Here is a 19,721-nt window from a genome sequence, read left to right as displayed (position 1 = left end):
TTGCAACCAGTCCTAAGTCCTTGACTTATGACTGGCCGCAAGTTCTCGACTTATAACTAACAGCTCAGCAAACGAAGGCTCGCGCCTATTGGCTAAGACACACCTGACTGGAAGCGGGCTTTTACTTTGTTTCTATTGGTTGCTCTGCTTGACAGCTCCCATATAAATAGCTGTCAAGCAGAGCAAGGTGCTGAAGTTGTTTATGGTTACCTTGCTTGCTGTTCCATTGCCATAAATGCTGTTCCTGTTACCTCAGCTAGTCTGTCGTCTATCCATCGGTACAGACTTCAACACCATATATCTGAGGGTTGCTGCAACTCCCCCAACCATTTATCTCTCCCATCATCTATGCTCTTTTTATCCCCTGCCATCCTGCACTCTGCCATCCCAGCTGGCCTTTACCATCTACTCGCTCCTGCTACTGACAGGGCATGACCAGCCTCGCTGTTTTGCTCGGCTGGGACTGGCTTTGCACATGCAGGAAAAGCTGAGGGGACCCCAAAGCAGGGTTTTTTCTTTTTCTTTTTCAGAGCACAAAGCCAACCACTTTGCAAAGGGATGCTTGGGTGCACTGTGTTTCAAGGGATGTTTTTGGCTCCCTCTCCCTCTTTTTTTAATGCCATATAAAACCAGGTCTAGCTCAGCCAAGCAACAAGGCTGGCATGTCTCATCTGCAGCATGAGCAAGAAGATGGACTGGGATAGTGGAGCACAGGATGGCAAGGGTGAAGGGGACTGGAGCTGGGATTGCTTTGGCTTCCTGGGACATGGCAAACATCCCAGAGCCACATAGTTTTGGGTGTGCTTGCTGAGGGCAGGTTGCAGGGCAGCCAGAAAAGCAGGTTAGAGAGTGTTGGAGACAGTCTCTCACCTTACTGACTCAGGACTGAAGAGAACAAGCCTAGAATGGCTCGAATTGAAGTGGGTTTTTAGCTAATGACTGGTAAAATTCCCTTAATGATGACAACGGGGTTCTGGGATTGTGGTCACTAAGCAATATAGTCACATGACATTGCACTTTATGCCTACATCACTTAGAACCAAAATTCTGGGCCCAGTTGTGGTCCTAAATCAAGGACTATCGGTATCAGTTGAATGCTGATGTGCACTTTTTTCCCTTTGGTCTGTACTCAGGAAAACGAAACAGAGACATTTTATAATACATTGTGCATATTGTTAACTTCAGGTTTAAAAATTGAATTCATGCTCCACATCTGTTTTGAGGTGGGGAGAATGCAATTGATCCTGGGGGAGAGATGGAAGGGTGCAGGAGTGAGAACTGATGGTGGAAAGGGAACAAACAGTAATGTCCTGGTTGTGATGGGCTGTGGAGAGTTGGCATAGATAGGCCTCGATTTACAATTGGTCTCTTAGTGACCATTCAAAATTACAATGGATTCCCATTGGGAGTACTTACAAACTGGATTCAAAGTTCTGACAGTCACCCACCCCCTGCAGTCATTTGACCACCTATCAGGTTCTCTCTATTGGCTATTTGTGTCATATAATATATGTGGGTGTATACATAATTTTATTTATTTATTATTTTGTCGTGTTTGTGTAGTGTATATTGGTGACCCTTTGAGAGTTGTATGCAACGAAATTTTATTTTAATGTATGCCAATTAGTATACATTCAAAGTGACAATAAAGTTATTCTAAGTTCTATTTGCATCTTCCCAAAGTCACATAACTGCAGCTCTGTTAAAACAGCAGGTGATAGCATGGCAGGAAACCTTTGTCCAGATTCATGAAGCACACCGATTGCACCTTTCTCTATGAATCTTGTCTCACTCAAGCCTTAGACACCCTACATGTGGACTTAAAGCAGAACACTCTTGCCCTTAAGACCATTTGGAAGCTGCAGCCGGTCACAATATGATCGTGCAGACTCTTAGGGACATATTGGTTGGTACACCCATGTGACATCTCTGCTACTTGCACAGTACCGGTTATCCCTAAGGAGGCAATTCACAGTGTTGGTTGTGACCTATAAAGCGCTTCATGGCATAGGGTCTGGTTATCTGAAGGCAGCTATTCTCCCATCATTTCTAACTGGTAAGACCTTATGGGCCTTATTTTTAAAATGATGTCATTTGATGGGACCTTAATTACACCTCTTCTCTGTAATAGAGCTGTCCTGTAACATAGCATCTCCCCAGAAGTTTGAATTGTTCTTCAAAAAAGGCCTCAAAGATTTAGTTCTTTCCTCAGATGCTGTATTAGCGAAGTATCTACCTTTTGTTAACATTTATTAACGTGCTGAGTGGATTAGTCCTTGAGTTATAACATTATTTTTTTGCTTTTAATGTATTGGATATGCTTTTAATATGCATGCTTCCAGAGTCATTGCAAAATGGGCAGCTTTAGAAACTAGATTTATAAAGAAGTAAAATATATTTGAAGCATTTCTTTTGAAGCAAGGTTTTTTCATCGTTGACTGTATAATAGTAATTTCTTTATTCAGTGTCATTACATTTCTTTGGTAAATAGATTAATATCAAGATGCATATTTCATTCTCCCTGTCAACAAAAATAAAGAGTCACACTAAATGAATTCAAGTGTGACTGAATTTCTGATTTAGTATCATTTTCATTCATTTTTTTAAAAGGCTCGGTCTTATAAAGCAACCGCTCTCCCTTTTCATTCCATATGTTTTCCCTTGTTCTTTGCATTTTTGGAGACATTTTTCTTCTTTTCATTATGATCGATGAGAGTCATGAAAGAAAATTATTCACTGTTTCTTTGTTTGCTTTTTAATAATTTCTTTCTCCATTCTCTCTTGCTCCCATCTCCCCAGAAGCTTATTTTGTTTGAAGTTTTTTCACGCTATTTCTACAGAATAGAGAAGAGTATAACAGTATTTCAGGGAGGTGAGATATTTCCACTACCGATTCAAATATGCAGATGTTTCTGTTAGTTTCCGGTAGTTGCCTTTTCCATTTCTTCAAAAATGGAAGCAGTAGCTATTTCCTATGTTATTGATTTTATTTCCCCCCCCCTCTTTTTTTTAATCATAATTCTGTTTCATCTTTTCACTGTGCTCATCTTTCTAGTTATTATTTTAATATTATTTTAGTTATTTTAAAATCTTTCTTATTTGTTCTCAAATAGAAATCAAGTTATTACAAGGATACTTTAAAATACAGTGTTTCCCCGAAAATAAGACAGGGTCTTATTTTCTTTTGACTCACAAAATATGGCTTGGGCCTTATTATCAGGGGAGGGCTTATTGTTTTGGGGTTGCTGGACGGCTGCTCCCTTGTGAGCGGGCTCCCGAAGAGCCGGGCACAGCCTCAGGGGCGAAGCAATCATGAGTTGATCGCGCTCACGAGCAGCTGCCCGGCAAACCCCCTCTTCAGCTGGGCAGAGCACCATTCACTGACCTAGGGGGTATCCCTAAGGCGCCAAGCCACATGGCACTCGGCCCATCCCCAACTCCTGCGGCTTTGCACATTCGAAATACCCCGTAGGTCAGTGCATGGAGCTCTACCTGGCTGGAGAGGGTGGTTGTGTGAATGCCTGTTCTGCCCTAAGCTCGCATGTCTCCCAACCTCACCATGCCCTGGCCCAGCTCTCCCTGCAGGGCCAGGGCACCGCCGCCGCTGCCACCGCCACACTCCAAGCATAATTTCTTCTCTGGCTTCCAAACTTTGGACCTCAGCTTCCAATTCTTCCAGCAGCGTCCGCACTAGGAGTGCGCTCTATGGTTGTGGTCCCTATGGCAACCACCCTCTCCAGCCAGGCAGAGCTCCATGCACTGACCTAGGCGGTATCCTGAATGTGCCAAGCTGGAGGATCTGGGGGGCAGGCAGAGCGCCACGTGGCTTGGCGCCTTAGGGATACCCCCTACGTCAGTGAATGGCACTCTGCCCGGCTGGAGAGGGGGTTTGCCTGGTGGCTGCTCATGAGCATGGTCTCCTCATGGCTGCTTCACCCCTGAGGCTGTGCCCGGCTTTTCGGGAGCCCGCTCACAAGGGAACAGCCGCCCGGCAACTCCCCCCTCCGGCCAGGCAGAATGCCACTCCCCAACCTAGCGGTATCCCAAAGGCACCAAGCAACGTGAGCGCCTCCCCCCCCCCGGCTCCCATGGCTTGGCACCTTCGGGATACCACTAGGTCGGTGAGCGGTGCTCTGCCTTGCTGGAGGGGGGGTTATCCAAGGGGCTTATTTTCAGGGGAAACACAGTAGGATTCAGTATTTCAGGATTATGCATACTATGAGAACCTAGCTATTTTCTCAGGGAATTGTTTTGTTACATGACTTTTGTAGTAAGCAAACTCAGCAATCGTGTCTTCTTCAGTATCCTCAGTGGTGAATTCCTCTTTTCCCTTAATTGTTTTATTGGACTCCTTCTCGAGACTTAACATCATTCGACATGTTGTTAAGTTATGCATTCAGCTCTTATTTGGTATATGAGATTGTAGCTTGAGCTTGAGATATGATAGCACATCATGCACATGCAATATATTGTAGAAGTGGTATAATATTGTATAAATGGATACAGTCCCTAAGTGGATCAGGATAAGAACATCTCTTGGGGTGAGTGTGTGTGTGTGTGTGTGTGTGTGTGTGTGTGTGTGTGTGTGTACACTGTATATAATATATATATATATATATATATATATATATATATATATATATATATATATATATATATATATATATACATACATACATACATACATACATACATACATACATACATACACACACACACACACACACACATTCATATATATAATTTGATAGGACAAGATGCCTATTGTTTCTTTACTTCTGTGTCCTCTTTGTAACAGAATGAATATTACTGTAGGTTAGATTTTCTGTGGAAGAACAAGTTCAAAAAAGAACGTGAGGAGATTGAGACGATGGAGAATTTGAATCGGCTTCTTCTGGAAAATGTATTGCCTGCTCATGTGGCTGAACATTTCTTGGCAAGGAACTTGAAGAACGAGGTCAGTCCACCTCACTACATCTCATCTTAGGTTAACTGACCAGGTCAATTTCCAGAGAGCAGAAGACAAACCACAGACTGTAGATTCACCTGCCCCAGAAAGTAAGAACTGGTAAAAACAGCTTAACTCCATGTCTGCTTGCTATTTGTGAGAAGACAGGGTTGAAAAGGAAAATTGTGGCATTTTTTTTTCTGGTACTCAAACATTGAGTGTGAAGCAGTGTTTACTGTTTTACTCTAAAGCAGTGTTTTTCAACTTCAGCAGCATTAACATATGTGGACTTCAACCAGGGGTAAAATGCTACCGGTTTTGGCCTGTTCAGGCGAACCGGTAGTCAGCTCTGTAACAATCAGCTGTGCTGCATGATTTATATTTGCTAGAAATTGCACAGCATAGCTGATTGTAACACCACTGATCGTCAGAACTTTTTTTATTTTTTTAAAGTATTTTTTACTACTGGTTCAAATGAACCGGTAGTTTTAAAATGCTTTAAAAAAAGTTCCCATGATCATGCAACACAGCTGATTGTCACAAAGCTGATTGTCAGAACTTTTTTTTACTTTTTAAAGCATTTTTTACTAAACAAAATGTGGAAAAAATGCTTTTAAAAAATTCCGATGATTAGTCCATTAGCACAGCTGATTGTCGCACAGCTGATCATTGGAACTTTTAAAAAACTTTTTAAAGCATTTTTTACTACTGGTTCAAGTGAATCGGTATTTTAAAAATGCTGAAAAAAAGTATTTAAAAAGTTCCGACGATCAGCTGTATGACAATCAGCTGTGCCGCGTGAGTTATATTTGCTAGAAAGCAGAAAATCCTGCTTTCTAGTGAATCTAACTCATGGGGCACAGCTGTTCCCCCTCCTCCATGCTGTTCTACTTACCTTTGCAGACTAAGAAAAGGCTTCTTAGTGCCTGCGGTATGCATGCAAAGCGTGCATGCACACGCGAAGGAAACCAGTAGCAGACTTCAGAGCATTTCATCCCTTACTTCAACTCTCATAATTCCCCCAGCCATATATCACAAAATTGCTGAGATAGAAAAACACTGCTCTAGGACATTGTTGTCATTTGGATTTAACAAACCACAGAGACTTACAAGCCCTCTTTTATAGCTGTTAATTTACAAATAATGAGTATCTGTTTGTGTGTATTAGAAGTTGCACAGAACAAAGAGTATACATTTGGAGTCACCAGTTCTTGGGTTCATTATCGCAAGCAATCCTTAAAAAACAACCCTTTTTGTTTCTTGCAAACTGTATTGCAACACAAAACTATATTTCTATTAATCCCTCACATGCACTGAAAAGACATGGATCTGTAACCAGGGCATAAAATATACCTTCAAAGGCAATAAAAATAAAAGCTTAACACTTGCCAAATTATCTATTGGCTTGAAGTACCAGGGAAAGAAGTAAATAATGTATGTCTTGGCAGTTCCATACAGTCTCTTGCAAAAATCCTGAAATCGCACAAAATTGTAGCCATTTTAATTGTAAAAAATATTTTAAATTACTTGGGCCAATAACTCCTTCTCAGTCCTAGGAAGGAGGAATTGCAAACCACTTCTGAAAAACGTTACCAAGAATATTGCAAGGACTTGTCCAGGGGGTCTTCCAGAGTCAGAAAACCAACTCAAAGGCATAAAACCAGAGCCAGTTTGGCGTGGTGAGTAAAGCACCAGTCTAGAAACTAGGAGATTATGAGTTCTAGTCCTAGCTTAGGCACAAAGCTAAGGAGGGCTTTGAGACAGTCACTTTCCCTCAGCCACATGAAGGAAGTAATGCAAACCATTTCTAAAATCTTGCGAGGAAAACTGCAGGAACCAAGCAAGTCATCAGAAGTAAAAAAAAAAATCTGACTTGAAGACATTTTTAAAAAATACTATTTTAGTCCATTAGCAAGCATCCATCTGCTGACAGTTTTCCCAAAGCAAAATCCTTCCAAGATATAACATTTCAATATAATTTCTTTTCTGCTTTAGCATTTTCTAAAATGATAAAATCTTTGTTTTCCCCTCCGAAATTTAAAATATTACCAACATTGTTACACTGGGGATTTCTATAGCCTATGAGGATGACCTGCTTTGCGTAGGAAGTAATTCTCTCCCAGCTACCTGTTTTCATTTCCATCTGAAACCTAGGTATTACAAGCAGTCAGTTTTCTCTTCCCCGGCCATGACATTTAGTTCTATTTATATAATTTCCAGTGATCCAGTATTTGTTTACTAGGGTTTTCGAAGCCTTCGAAAGGGACAATTGTCCTAGCATGTAAACAAGGGCAAAGTTCCCTTCCTTGAAGTGTTAAAGTAGCTGCAGACTCTGCAAGGCCAGACTCAGCTATTTCAGAGGCAGTTTTCTCTGTGTTCTTTTGGGTGCATGATTGCTTAATTTTTCTAGCAACTCTGGAACAAGTTTTCCTCTTGCATATGCACACGGGCACAGAAAACTAGGAAAAGTCTTCAAAGCAATTACTTGGAGCTTTCCAAAGAACAGGGATGCATTAACTCTTTAGGGTGAGATGCTCTTGACAATGTATTTTGAGAAATGTTCTTTCAAAATACATTGCATATTTCTATGATTTACAGCTGAAATTTCTTCACTCCAAGTGTTCACTTGCTGCTTAGAAAGATCTCTTATCAAGCATGCTAATGTAATATCACCATATGTTTATCTAGTTTGAAGGAATTCTGAATTAAGGCACAGTCTCATGAGACAATATCTGTCTTATTGATCTGTTGCAGCCTGCACAACAGTAACAGACAATCAGCAATTTACTTGCACTAGGCCATATCACTGGAAAAGGCAATTATATATATGCACACAGAAAATCCTAAGATGCATTGGCTCCCCCCCCCCCCCCCCGCCCATTAAACTGCATATGGAAGCACAGCTGTATGGGGACTGCATATGTAAATGGTTTTGCACTGGGGTTTCTTTTCAGTGTTCTCTGCTGGAAATGCTGAACAATGCTTTGATGGTAAATAATTTTGACTTCCTTTGGCAAGAATCTTTGCATACATTTCCAATCTAATTAAAAAGAAGAAAGAAAGCAGCGTTAGGACTCTCACTCTTCCAAATAATATAACTTTCTCAATCTCCAATTAAGATAGCAGGATCTGCAACAATTGCTACATCTTGCATATCACAGACTTACATGAATTATGCCTATTAATTATTAAGACCTTTTAAAAGAGATTAGTCAACTCATGGTGGCAAATATACCTACTATTCCTGATTCCTATTTTCCTAACAACAACAATGTGGTGAGAGAGCTGAGAAGTGACTGACCTGAAGTCACCCAGACGGCGTTCATGCCTAAGACAGAACTAGAACTCGGAGCCTCTTGGTTTCTAGGCCTGCACATTCACCACTACATCAAATTGACTATTTGAGAAGTGTATCGCAGAAATGCTTAAATGTGTATCAAATACTTTTGGTGATGACCAACATAGTTTGCTGTAGTTAAGGATACTTGTCATACAAATGAATTTTAATTTAATAGTTTAATCAAATTAATTAATACTTTTAATTTAATAAATGGTTTTTGATGAAACTAAAGCAAGAAGCAATGCAAAATTGATATAAGTTTATCTTTGCATAATTTTGTAAAAATCATTAGTACTTTTTCCTCTTTTTTTACTATTATTTTATGTATGACTTCTGTTGAGAACATGGATAACATTTCTCTTATTCGTCTCTCAACAACAGGATTTATACCATCAGTCGTATGACTGCGTCTGTGTCATGTTTGCCTCCATTCCAGACTTCAAAGAATTTTATACAGAATCTGATGTTAACAAAGAAGGTTTAGAATGTCTCAGGCTTCTAAATGAGATCATTGCTGACTTTGATGATGTAAGTGTATTGTTCATTCAATTAAAATATGAGCCAGAACTTATGCTGAAAGAAAGACTTCTTAGCCACTTTCCAAGACAGGAATGCCCTTAACCCCATTAAGTCAATTAATTCTGTCCAAGAAATATATTTTGAAACACTACATTTGTTCAACCTTTTGGCAGAGATTGTTTGCTTAGAATCTACAGAATAACAGAGTTGGAAGGGACCTTGGAGGTCTTCTAGTCCAGTCCCTGCTCTAACAGAAAACCAGACAAATGGTTGTCCAATCTAAACAGTGTTGGCCATAATCTGAAACTGCCTAACTTTAACTTCAAATCACACTGTCAACTAAGTTCATGGGATTCTTGCTGTAGAGAAGATTGATGGAGAGAGTTCTGTGAATACCCCTTTAAGATCCTGGGGGACAAGAATTAAAGAAGGATAAAATTGACTGTGGCCAAAAGGAGTTGTTATTTAATTGTGTGACAGATTCTTTTCCCTATTTTTACATATTTTGTACAGAAATGTACAGAAAAAAGAGAACAAACCAGTTTCGAAGTCGCTTGGGCATGTGGCCAAGCCTGCTCTAGAAGAGTCCTATGAGATACAGGGGAATCACCTCTATCTCATTCCAATTTCTTAGTGAAATTGGTCTGTACAAGTGATGTCCTCCAATTCTCTCCTTTGGGCAAAACATTATCTAGTATGTTATGGACGTTATGGCATATTCTCCTTCAAAAACAAGCTTTGGGTTGTTCATTTTCTTAATTAAAAATGTTTTAAGTATAGAAAATCATTGAATGGACTAATCTGGGAAGGTACAGTCTATGAGAATAAGCAGAACAGTTATTAATTTAGCTGTTATTGAAGACAGTGAACATTAGTCATGTCAACAGCAAGCAGAACTTTGAAGCTGGGGCAAAAAAAGTCATTGAGCTATCTCTCGCTGCTTTAGCAGCTGCAAGAGTAGTTGCCAAACTATTTTGATTAACACATAGACATTATAATTATGCGATTTGCTGTGAAAGTGTTCCTGAATCTCAAATGTTGTTCTTTAACCAGTTTTACATATTTTTCTTCTGTGATTGTTTGGATTTGACTATTATTTTCCCATTATTATGATGATAGTTTAGCACTTTTATGGCCAGTGTATAAAACTATTTAAAGTAATATGTTTAGGAAACTCAGCACAATAGCTTTATGTTTAAACATGTGATGCTTCAAACCTGGCAAAGACACTGAACCTGGAGGAATGTAATTGTACACATAAAACAGCTTGTTGTGTTTACATTTTTGTGAGCATATGGAAACAAGAGAAAATACTGTTTGAATTAACAGTTCCATATGTATATTTTTCAGGGCTACATTAAATATTCTGTTTATATTTAAGTACAGCAAACCAAGAGCCAGTGTAATGTAGTAGTCAAAATTTGGGAGTTAAATTGGGGACACAATAGTTCCAACTTGTCATTCAATAAAGGAATTGGCCAGTTGACTACGGCTCAGTCATTCTGTCTCAGCCCACCTTATTTTACATAGTTTTTGATATGAAATAAAATGAGCAGAGAAGAAATTTCCATCTATGCTGCCATGATGACAGCAGAGAAAGGATGAAATGTAAATGAAAACCTAAGCATGAGTTACAATGAGTATGAAATCTTGGGGACAGTAAACCAAACCCCCCTTCTTACAAAAAGTTTTGGTTGACAGACTCACAAGCTTAGTTTCAAAGGATGAAGAGTTTAGCAACATCAGCAGATTTTCCTATGACCGTACAGCTTTAATGTTGCCATCCAGTCTGCACTCGGGGCTATGGATTGGTACAACTAAGTTGTTTCCTTCAACAAGGTCAGCTGATCCAGTCAGCTGACCTGGGATAAAAATACTGGAATATGGAGATATGTTGGGGAAAGCATCTCACCTGCATATGCATTGTGCCTTAACATCAAGTTTCTATATTATTTATAACATGGGCAGATACATTTAAAGAGATTACTACTGTTCTATCTAGACCAGTGGTTCTCATCCTTCCCAATGCCGCGACCCTTTAATACAGTTCCTCATGTTGTGGTGACCCCAAACCATAAAATTATTTTCGTTGCTACTTCATAACTGTAATTTTGCTACTGTTATGAATCGTAATGTAAATATCTGATATGCAGAATGTATTTTTATTCTTGCAAATTGAACATAATTAAAGCATAGTGATTAATCAAAAAACAATATGTAATTATATATTGTGAAATGGTTTGCTAATGAAAATAATATATATAATATAACCTCTAACCTTGTTACAAAAAGTCCATGAAACATTTCAGTTGGTAACAAAATAAAAATAAAACGGAGAAGAAAGACAGTTAAAAAAAATGGGTCAAAGAGAAATATAGTACTAGGTTGGATATCCCCTCCTATTTTTCATCTTGCCCTATTGGTTCTTTATGATTTATCAATTGCTGTTTGTAACTAATGATTGTAACTATTATTATGACCTATGACCTATTACTTGCTGTTTATATGTACACTGTGAGTTGGTGTACTGGAGACCTTCCTTGTGTGTCTTATCACACTTCACCAATAAATATTTCAATTTCATTCTATTCCTATTCTATTCCTATTGTATTCCACCCTATTCTTATTTCATTCCTATTCCCATTCCATTCCATTTTCCTATTCCATTCTATTCTAAGCATGGAAGCTTAAAACTTAAAACTAAAAAGATGTAGCGCTTTATTTTTTTTCAAAGCAGCTGCTGAAGATGTTTTGTGACAGCTACCTTTTCTCCCCTCCACCCCATAACTCCTGGAATCCTCTTGCTCCCAAGTTTCCCAACCACTCGTTTATTCATAGATATTGTGGGAAGGAAACAAAGGCGGGTCTCCTTGTGAATGGATGGAAGTTTTTACAGAAAAGGGAAAACCTGAACATCTGGAGCCAGCTGCTGCAGAGCGCCCGCATGAACTTCTGAGTCTCCGAGGAGGAGGAGGCTGCGGACTGAAGGGACATTGTTGCCATCCTTCCCGCCTCAGTTCTCGGCACCTTCTTTCCGGCATCCCCTCCCCTTGCCACTGAGAGACCGAACCCGGCCATCTCTCAGGGTTCTGCCTCGCTGGCGCTCCCGTCCCCACATCAAGAGTTGCCGTCTGATCCGCCCACCGATGCCTCTCGTGTCGCAATTGGCTGGGCGTCGGCTGTCCTTGCATTGGCATTCCTGTCTGGTAGCCCCTCCCTTTCACAAGGCAGCGCCCGCCGATGCCGCTGCTCCCCTGGCTCCAAACAGTGGCACGCAGGTGTCTTGGTTTCTAAGACCATCGAAAATACGTGTTTTCCAATGGTCTTAGGTGACCCCTGCAAAAGGGTAGTTCGACCCCCAAAGGGGTTGAGACCCACAGGTTGAGAACCGCTGATCTAGACTACCCTAAAAAATGGTGATAGTTCTTCTGGACTTGGGCTTTTTTTAAAGAAGTATCTCGTGACAAATATAGAAAGTGTGCATTAACAAAGCTAATATGTGATTGTTTTGTAATCAGACATCTGTTTCTTCACAGCTGTTATCGAAACCCAAGTTTAGTGGAGTTGAAAAAATCAAGACAATTGGAAGCACATATATGGCCGCCACAGGACTAAGTGCAATGCCCAGTCAAGAACACAGTCTGGTATACATTAATTTTATATAGAATTTAAATAGATCATTAGTCAAAAAGGCAGAGTTTGGGATATGCTGCAGAAATTTAGTCATCCTGATCCTAATGAAGCTTTTCTGAATAATGCTCCATGCTTATTTGGAGTATTCACAGGTGTATTTTCAGTCATTTCAGATTGAAAAATAAATCTGAGAAAGTCCTACTGTAAACTCAGAGTAATTTGTTTGCCCCTTGCCGCTCTTGAATTAGGGTCACAGCATGGAACTGTCATCTTGGCAAATGTAGTAAAAAGCTTCTATTCACCAAGAATGAAAGGATGTGTTAGAATCAGAGAAAGTGTGTCAAATTTTTCTTTCCCCATCAGAGTGGCTCCATCTGAAGCCCAACAACAAGCAGCATTTGTGGGGAGAATCATTGTAAAGAAAAAGTCAATTGCTTCCCCACTATTATATTCCTTCTCTGCAACTCTCTGCTCCTACATTTAAAGTTATGGTGTTAAATGCAAAAATTGATCCACATTGTGCTACGTGATTCACCCCTTCCTTCAAATAGAGACTCCTCCTCCAATATTTATTGTTTAGAATTACTGTTGTCACATATGAAATACAAAACAATTACTGACACCTAAAATGCTCACTTTTCATCCCAAAACAACAATTTGCCAGTTTAATGGAAAAGTTACTGTCACTGTCAGTAGAATAGAGTATGCTTCTGAGAGACTTCAAAATATCAGGTGGAAAATATTGTATTTATAATACCTAACATTTCAGTGTTTATATCTATATTTAATTTGAAATTGTACAAATCAAACTTTATTTATCTTCCTGCTCTACCTTTCCAATGAAATTCAGAGGGATTTCAATTCTTACATCTTTTGCAAGTAGGATACGTTCAAAGAACTTTGCTGTGTCTTCAAAATACACAGAAATAGCCCCATCCTACTTTGCTGTTTAATCACTGCAGCTCATAAAACAGACACATGCCCTAGTGTTCATTCATGATGAGACGTAGTCCAAGACAGCTGGACTCTTCTTAGTAAAACAGATACAGGAACCCAAGGGATTGTTTCCTTCATTTTAATTTGAATTTTGCAGTAAAGGGCAGATTCCAATATTTCACAGCTTGGGCCCCAAACTGAGATTCCCATTGTGTTAGCCTTAACAACAGGCACTAACCTCTTTAATATATATTCTCCCTGTGCTACTTTATGCAGCAGACCACTGACAGAGAGTGGAATGATGAGCGTTGAGATCAGTAAGCGGCAAATGCTTATGCAAGGAAATTGGGAAAGGTCTTACCTATGGGAAACTGGCAGATGGTCTCATAACAGGAGCTCAGAAATATCTAGATACAGCCCTGGGAAATTTCTTATCTGCAGGAAGAAAGTAGTGTGTTCAGGATTTGAAGAATACGAGATTTATCCCTAACGTCATGCATGTTGATGTCCCATAGGTTGCAGCAAACATAACAACAAATGGTTTTATGCTTTCTCAGAGACTGCAATGAATAATGTGCAGCTAAAGTTTGGCACATTTTCTAAGAAGTCCCCTTAATTAATTATTGATACTGATATTATTAATGAATGTTCATGTAGCCCTAAAATTGAAGCATTTCTTCCCAGAATGTTTTCATATGGATTTGCATAGAAAGCAAGTTTGGTGACATGTGTTGATTTATTTCACTTGCCTTATTGTGATCTGTGTTTGCATTCAGGAGCCTGAGCGACAATATATGCATATTGGGACTATGGTAGAGTTTGCATTTGCCCTTGGAGCAAAACTGGATGTAATAAACAAGCATTCCTTTAATGATTTCAAACTTCGAGTAGGTAAGTGAAGAGTATCACAACTTGTCTCATAGCAGAAACTTGTAATGTTTCACTCTGTGTTGCAAATTAATGGGTTTTTTTAACTTAGTTATATCAATAACTCACATGTCTATAAAAAAGGACAAATCTGTTTTATGTCCCACATTCTCAGTTGTTAAAGATAAAGGGATAAAGTCATAGCACAAAATGAACAAAATGACAATGAACAAAAAGAAACCCAGAAGCTTAACACGAATTCAGTCCATGGTAAGAATATGAAGCAGATTTTCTATCAGTAGAGAAGGAATGTTGTTACCATTTTCTCGAGGTTTGGTTGTGATTATATGATGATCCTTAGCAATTTCAGAAAATACCATGCCACTAAGAAAAAAAAGGATGATGAAAAAAAGAAGAAAAATGACCTTATATACATTATGGAGGAAACACTTTTTAAATAATGAAATAAGAATACAGTAGGTAGAGTAAGTCCATCAAGGTCTTTGTGAGGAAGAGAAAAAGAGATTTTGAGAAGGTTGCATTTCCCCTGTGCTGTTATACCTTTTTAAAAAATTAAGAAATCTTTAGCCTTTTTAAATCTGAATATGTGAGTTATACCAGACTGTCTTATTTTATTTTATTTATTTATTGTCAGGAATTCCATGGCTACTATCTCATATAATGAATCTAAGGGCTACAACGATCCATAAAACATAGCTAAAAATAAAAGTACCCTTTTCATTATCCTTTTGTTAAAATTCAACCCATAAATAAATAGATAAAATATTTTCTTTTTCTAAAATATTCAGAGTTTGTGGAATCAAAAGAAAAAATATTACATTTCTGCCTGACCGAAGGTTATTGGAATTTTCAGCACCTTTTAGGAACACAAGACGTTTTTGAATACAATGTAAAGTTAAAAAGCATCCTGTGTGTGTGTATAAATATAAATATAAAAAGTATTTAATTTAACAAAATATGCTTTTTGTATTCCCACTCAATATTGGGTTATTTTACCTAGCCCATAGATTACAATCATCTTAGCTTACAGCATCCCCTAGTGTCAAAATCTTGGCAATGAATTGATAGTCACAGATTGAACAATATTTCGTCCTCTTCATATGTACAGTATTTTGTGCATTAGTTTCATCCTTTCCATCCAGAAAAATATTCCCAGTTTTGTGTTTATGTAGGATATCCAGTGATTTCTAATTCTTTTCCTGAATACTGAGGATCCTATTCCAGGACATGTGCAGCGTTTTTCACCTCTTTTTGCTAGGATCCACTGGGAAAGTATTGATATAAGCTACATCTAATCTGTGTTCATTGCATTCTTTAAGTATCACTGAATGGAAAGTTACTGTATTCAGTTCTTCTCCTTGCCCCACTTTGTTATTTTTATTTATAATTTTGTTAGAAGAAAAGTACATGCAACTTAAAAATCATAGTTTTATGACCATGAATTTTGATAAACTTTTATTGGTAGCCCTGGATGAAGGTTGTGGACTGTGAGCCATTGCAATATATGTAGATATTTTCCTTAATTGCTGGTGGCCTTGGTCTGTAAATAGGAACAGTCTTGGTCTCTGGCACAGGAACAGTGTTATGGAAGTAGTATTAAAGTGGAGTTAGGGAACCAGCTGAATATAGTTGTAAATCAGCTTGTTATTTGGAGGAAATACTGAATGTAGGTCTACAGACCTTTCACGCTACTGTGTTTTGCAGTGACATGCAGTGAGGCTTATGGCTGGTGAGGCTGGTGACGTCATCAGGAAGGCGGGGAATGGGACCACGTGTGCTGGAGGCTGAGGCTGCCTCATCCTCCAGCACACATGATCCCATTCCCCGCCTTCCTGAGCGCGCTCCGCCAGCTCGTGCTCCGCGATCCCCAACAGCAGCTGCTTTTCAGTGCTTTTCTGTGCGTCTGGCGTTTAGGAGATCCGGCTATCTACCTAAACGCCAGATGCACAGAAAAGCACTTCACCTCCAAGCCACTTCTTCTTGATGACGTCGCCGATGTTTCTGCTGGGCACGGCCGGACGGAGGTAACCAGAATGGCGCCGAGGGGTCCGGGTGAACGAAAGAGCGAGCAAGCGAGTGATGGAGGATCAGGCAGCCTGATCCTCGGTCGCTCATCCGCCGGACTGCCTCCGAGCCACTCTGGCTACCTCCGTCCGCGCATGGCAGCTGCGGCGATGTCATCAAGCCCCTGCCACTTCTGGATGTCTATTGCAGTCGCGAGGAGCACGCAAAGTACAGCGGAGGCAGGAAGGTTATTGCCGCTTCCGAGAACCCTCCTGCCTCCGCCGGTTGCCCAGCTGGCACCGCCCCGCGTGCGCTTCTCTTCCTCTTATATATATGAAACTCCCTCATGGATATTATTATTATATATTATTATTTCATGATGAGAGGTGAGGCTCTGCCTCCCCTGCTCCCCTGACCGCACGTCCTGTTTTGATATCATATTCATATCAGACTTAGAGGACAGATTCAAGGAAATTTCCATCTGCTAATAGAATCTATCCCAACATAGCTGGGATCAATTGTGCTGTGCTGTGCTGTGATTTATACATGGCAATTGACCCCTCTCCTTAATAAAGCTTTTCCTGAGTAGTGGTTAAGGCAACTATGCTAGAAAGCAAGAGACTGTGGGTTCTAGGGTCCCACTTAGGCATGAAGACTAGCCCAAAGCTAGGTAACTTTAGGCCAGTCACTCCTTCTCAGCCAAATTCATCTCACAGGGTTGTTGGGGGGGGGGGGGGAGAAGCAGGAATATTAGGTGCATTTGCTACCTTGATTTGGGGAAAATAGAAAGGAGCACTAGGTAGGTTACTACCTTATTTATCAAAATAATGAAGACAGGAAATAAATAAATAAATAAAATGCTTTGGGTGACATTAATTTAATGTGCATGTGTTTTTTTATTAGTGTTTGTAGAGTTCATCTAGAATTAACAGCTAAATAATTTCTCCTTGATTGTCTTAGCCAGCAGTCTATTATTTGTCTGTAAATAACACTGTAAATTATGAATCTCTCTTGGCTTAGGGCCCATTTTTTCAATAGCTTCATGTTTCTTTTTTTAACTTGAGCAACTGTTGTGTTTAGTTATCTATTACATTAATCAGTGTCTGCGATAAAGAAGAACAAATAGACATGTAAGAAAGATATATTGTCTCCAACAAAAATTTCCTTTATGCAGTCATCCTTCAGCAATTTTCTGGTTTTCTCCAAGGGGATGTGAGGGCAACAATAACCTTAACTGAATGCAAAACAATTGGCATAGATGCACTACCTTGGTGGTGCTCCCTCCCTCCCTCCTTCTCGTTTGCTTCTTAAGTTCAGAGGTACCTTCCCCGTGCTTTTTATCTTAGAGAGGGAGATCTGAATTTTAGAATATGGATCACACACTATCAATGATTATATAAGCTGAGTTACATTGAGAATGTCTTGTTTTTAGTTTTATAGAAAAATACCCCAATGTTTTTGACAACTGTTTGAGCAAAATAGTCAAGTTGAAATATTTTGATTTGCAACTTTTATTTGCATCTATGCTTTTTTAAATAAATAACAATAGAGGGCAAAATAAATTAAAATTTCTTTTTACAGGTATCAATCATGGGCCTGTAATTGCTGGAGTCATTGGAGCTCAGAAACCACAATACGACATCTGGGGCAACACTGTGAATGTGGCCAGCAGGATGGATAGTACTGGCATTTTAGATAAAATACAGGTTATTTTTTTTATTCTTGATAATAGCCAACATATCTTGTGTGGAATCTGATTCTGTTCTTTTAGGGACAGGAGATTCAAAGCAGGGGATCAGGGAGTTAGAATGTCTATATTGTTAATCATTTGAAAGAGGTAGCATTTCATAAGTTAATTTATAAAGGAGAAAAATAGCAACACCTACCAAAAAAGTTTTCTGCACATGTTTTACAAATAAAGAACACCTGTCTGTCTTCATTTCTGCTCATCCTTTTTTCTCTTCATCCTTCCTATGTACAAGAAGAAACCCAACTAAACAAACAAAAATATACCACTAATTTCATTGGAATTGTTAACTTAAAATTTGCTTTTAATTTTTATAAAAGTTAATACAATTAAAAAAAACTTTATCCACCTCAGAATATTAGCATTATCTTAAATGATCCTGCAGTAAATTGTGAGTCCTACTTACAACCCACCCACCAAACTCATTGTGTTCCAGGTTTAGCCAAGTGAAATCCCATTGATTTCATTGGATTTCTAAATATTACAAACTGCTAATATGTCCCAATATGTTTTGTTCATATATTTGTCTGTTAAGATAATCAGGAAAGACTCTGAATGAGATTCTCATCTTTAAAATTGGCAAAGTTATATTTAAAACCTTCCCCATAATTATGTCTGTTGATCTATATTCACAGCAAATAATTCATGGCATAGAAGAGAAGAAAAAGATAGACTTTCTTTAAAGTGTGTGTTCTGAATGTGTTTATTTAAATAATTTTTTGCAGGTCACGGAAGAAACCAGTAACATCTTACAAACATTGGGGTACATTTGCACCTGCCGAGGTATCATTAACGTCAAAGGAAAAGGAGAGCTTCAGACCTACTTTGTACATACTGAAATGACTAAGTCCCTTTCCCAAGGGAACGTGGCATCATGAAATATATCAAGGGTAGACAGTCTCATATTTTTAGAGAAAAAGCACCCCACACTTTTTTCTTAAATCTCCTCTAGCCCACACCATGAACAACATGTGTGTATTTTTCTGGTGTATAGAAATGTTGCTGTAGTAGCGTCTACAGTCTCGTCCCACCATTCACCACCAAGAGACCTCGGTAGTTGTCAGATTCCAGAACTGGCCAAAGCGAGTGCAGTGCACTGAGATAATGACAGCTTGATTTATATTCTTGACTCTCCAGTGGTGAAAAATCAAGGGAAATAAACAGAGTTGGAAAAATTAATGGCCTGATGCAGAAGGAGGCTATGAAGACAATAATTAAAAAAAATACAGAAAAGCACTTGATGGCAATAAAATTAGAGCTGCATGAAACATCGTGAAAAATATGGTAGCTCCATGTAACATCCTCTAATCCTGAATTATATAATTCTATCCCTTCATCATTACAACTTGGGTGTGTTCACTAGTTGTGTCTCACAGCCAACAACATAAAATAGAGCTTCAGGCTTGATAGTTTCCCCAGAGGAATTCATAGACAAGCAGGACCAGTTTTGTATAAAATGTGTTTTGATGCCCTTGTCTTTTGTAATATAAACTCATTAAAGGTTTCTATGTACTTTATTTGCAATTGTGCGTTTATTATACCTGTTATGTGTCATCGGTGAGCTTTCTGACACAAAGACAAAAACCCAAACTCTTCTGCCAGAAATATATGATTTAAATATCTTCAAAGGTGATAAAGCCATAGAAGCAAGGGATAAAAATTAACAAAGTAATAATGTATATATTTATTTTATTTTATAGCCGTTT

General features: G+C 38.9%; 1 protein-coding gene across 2 annotated transcripts in view; it reads left to right on the top strand.

The window, feature by feature from the left end:
• Positions 1-19,532, top strand: part of ADCY2 (adenylate cyclase 2) — a 164,175-nt gene extending 144,643 nt beyond the window's left edge. For both annotated transcript variants that reach the window (XM_081951530.1, XM_081951529.1), the window contains exons 20-25: positions 4,799-4,957; positions 8,670-8,816; positions 12,344-12,451; positions 14,153-14,267; positions 17,850-17,974; positions 18,741-19,532. In XM_081951530.1, the coding sequence (XP_081807656.1) occupies positions 4,799-4,957; positions 8,670-8,816; positions 12,344-12,451; positions 14,153-14,267; positions 17,850-17,974; positions 18,741-18,893 (807 nt within the window). In that variant the 3' untranslated portion in view covers positions 18,894-19,532. The remainder of the gene's footprint in view (positions 1-4,798; positions 4,958-8,669; positions 8,817-12,343; positions 12,452-14,152; positions 14,268-17,849; positions 17,975-18,740) is intronic.
• The last annotated feature ends 189 nt before the right edge of the window (positions 19,533-19,721 follow it).

Source organism: Natrix helvetica, assembly GCF_964273705.1.
Source record: "Natrix helvetica genome assembly, chromosome: 4".
NCBI lineage: Eukaryota > Metazoa > Chordata > Lepidosauria > Squamata > Natricidae > Natrix > Natrix helvetica.
This window is presented reverse-complemented; position numbering and strand designations above follow the sequence as displayed.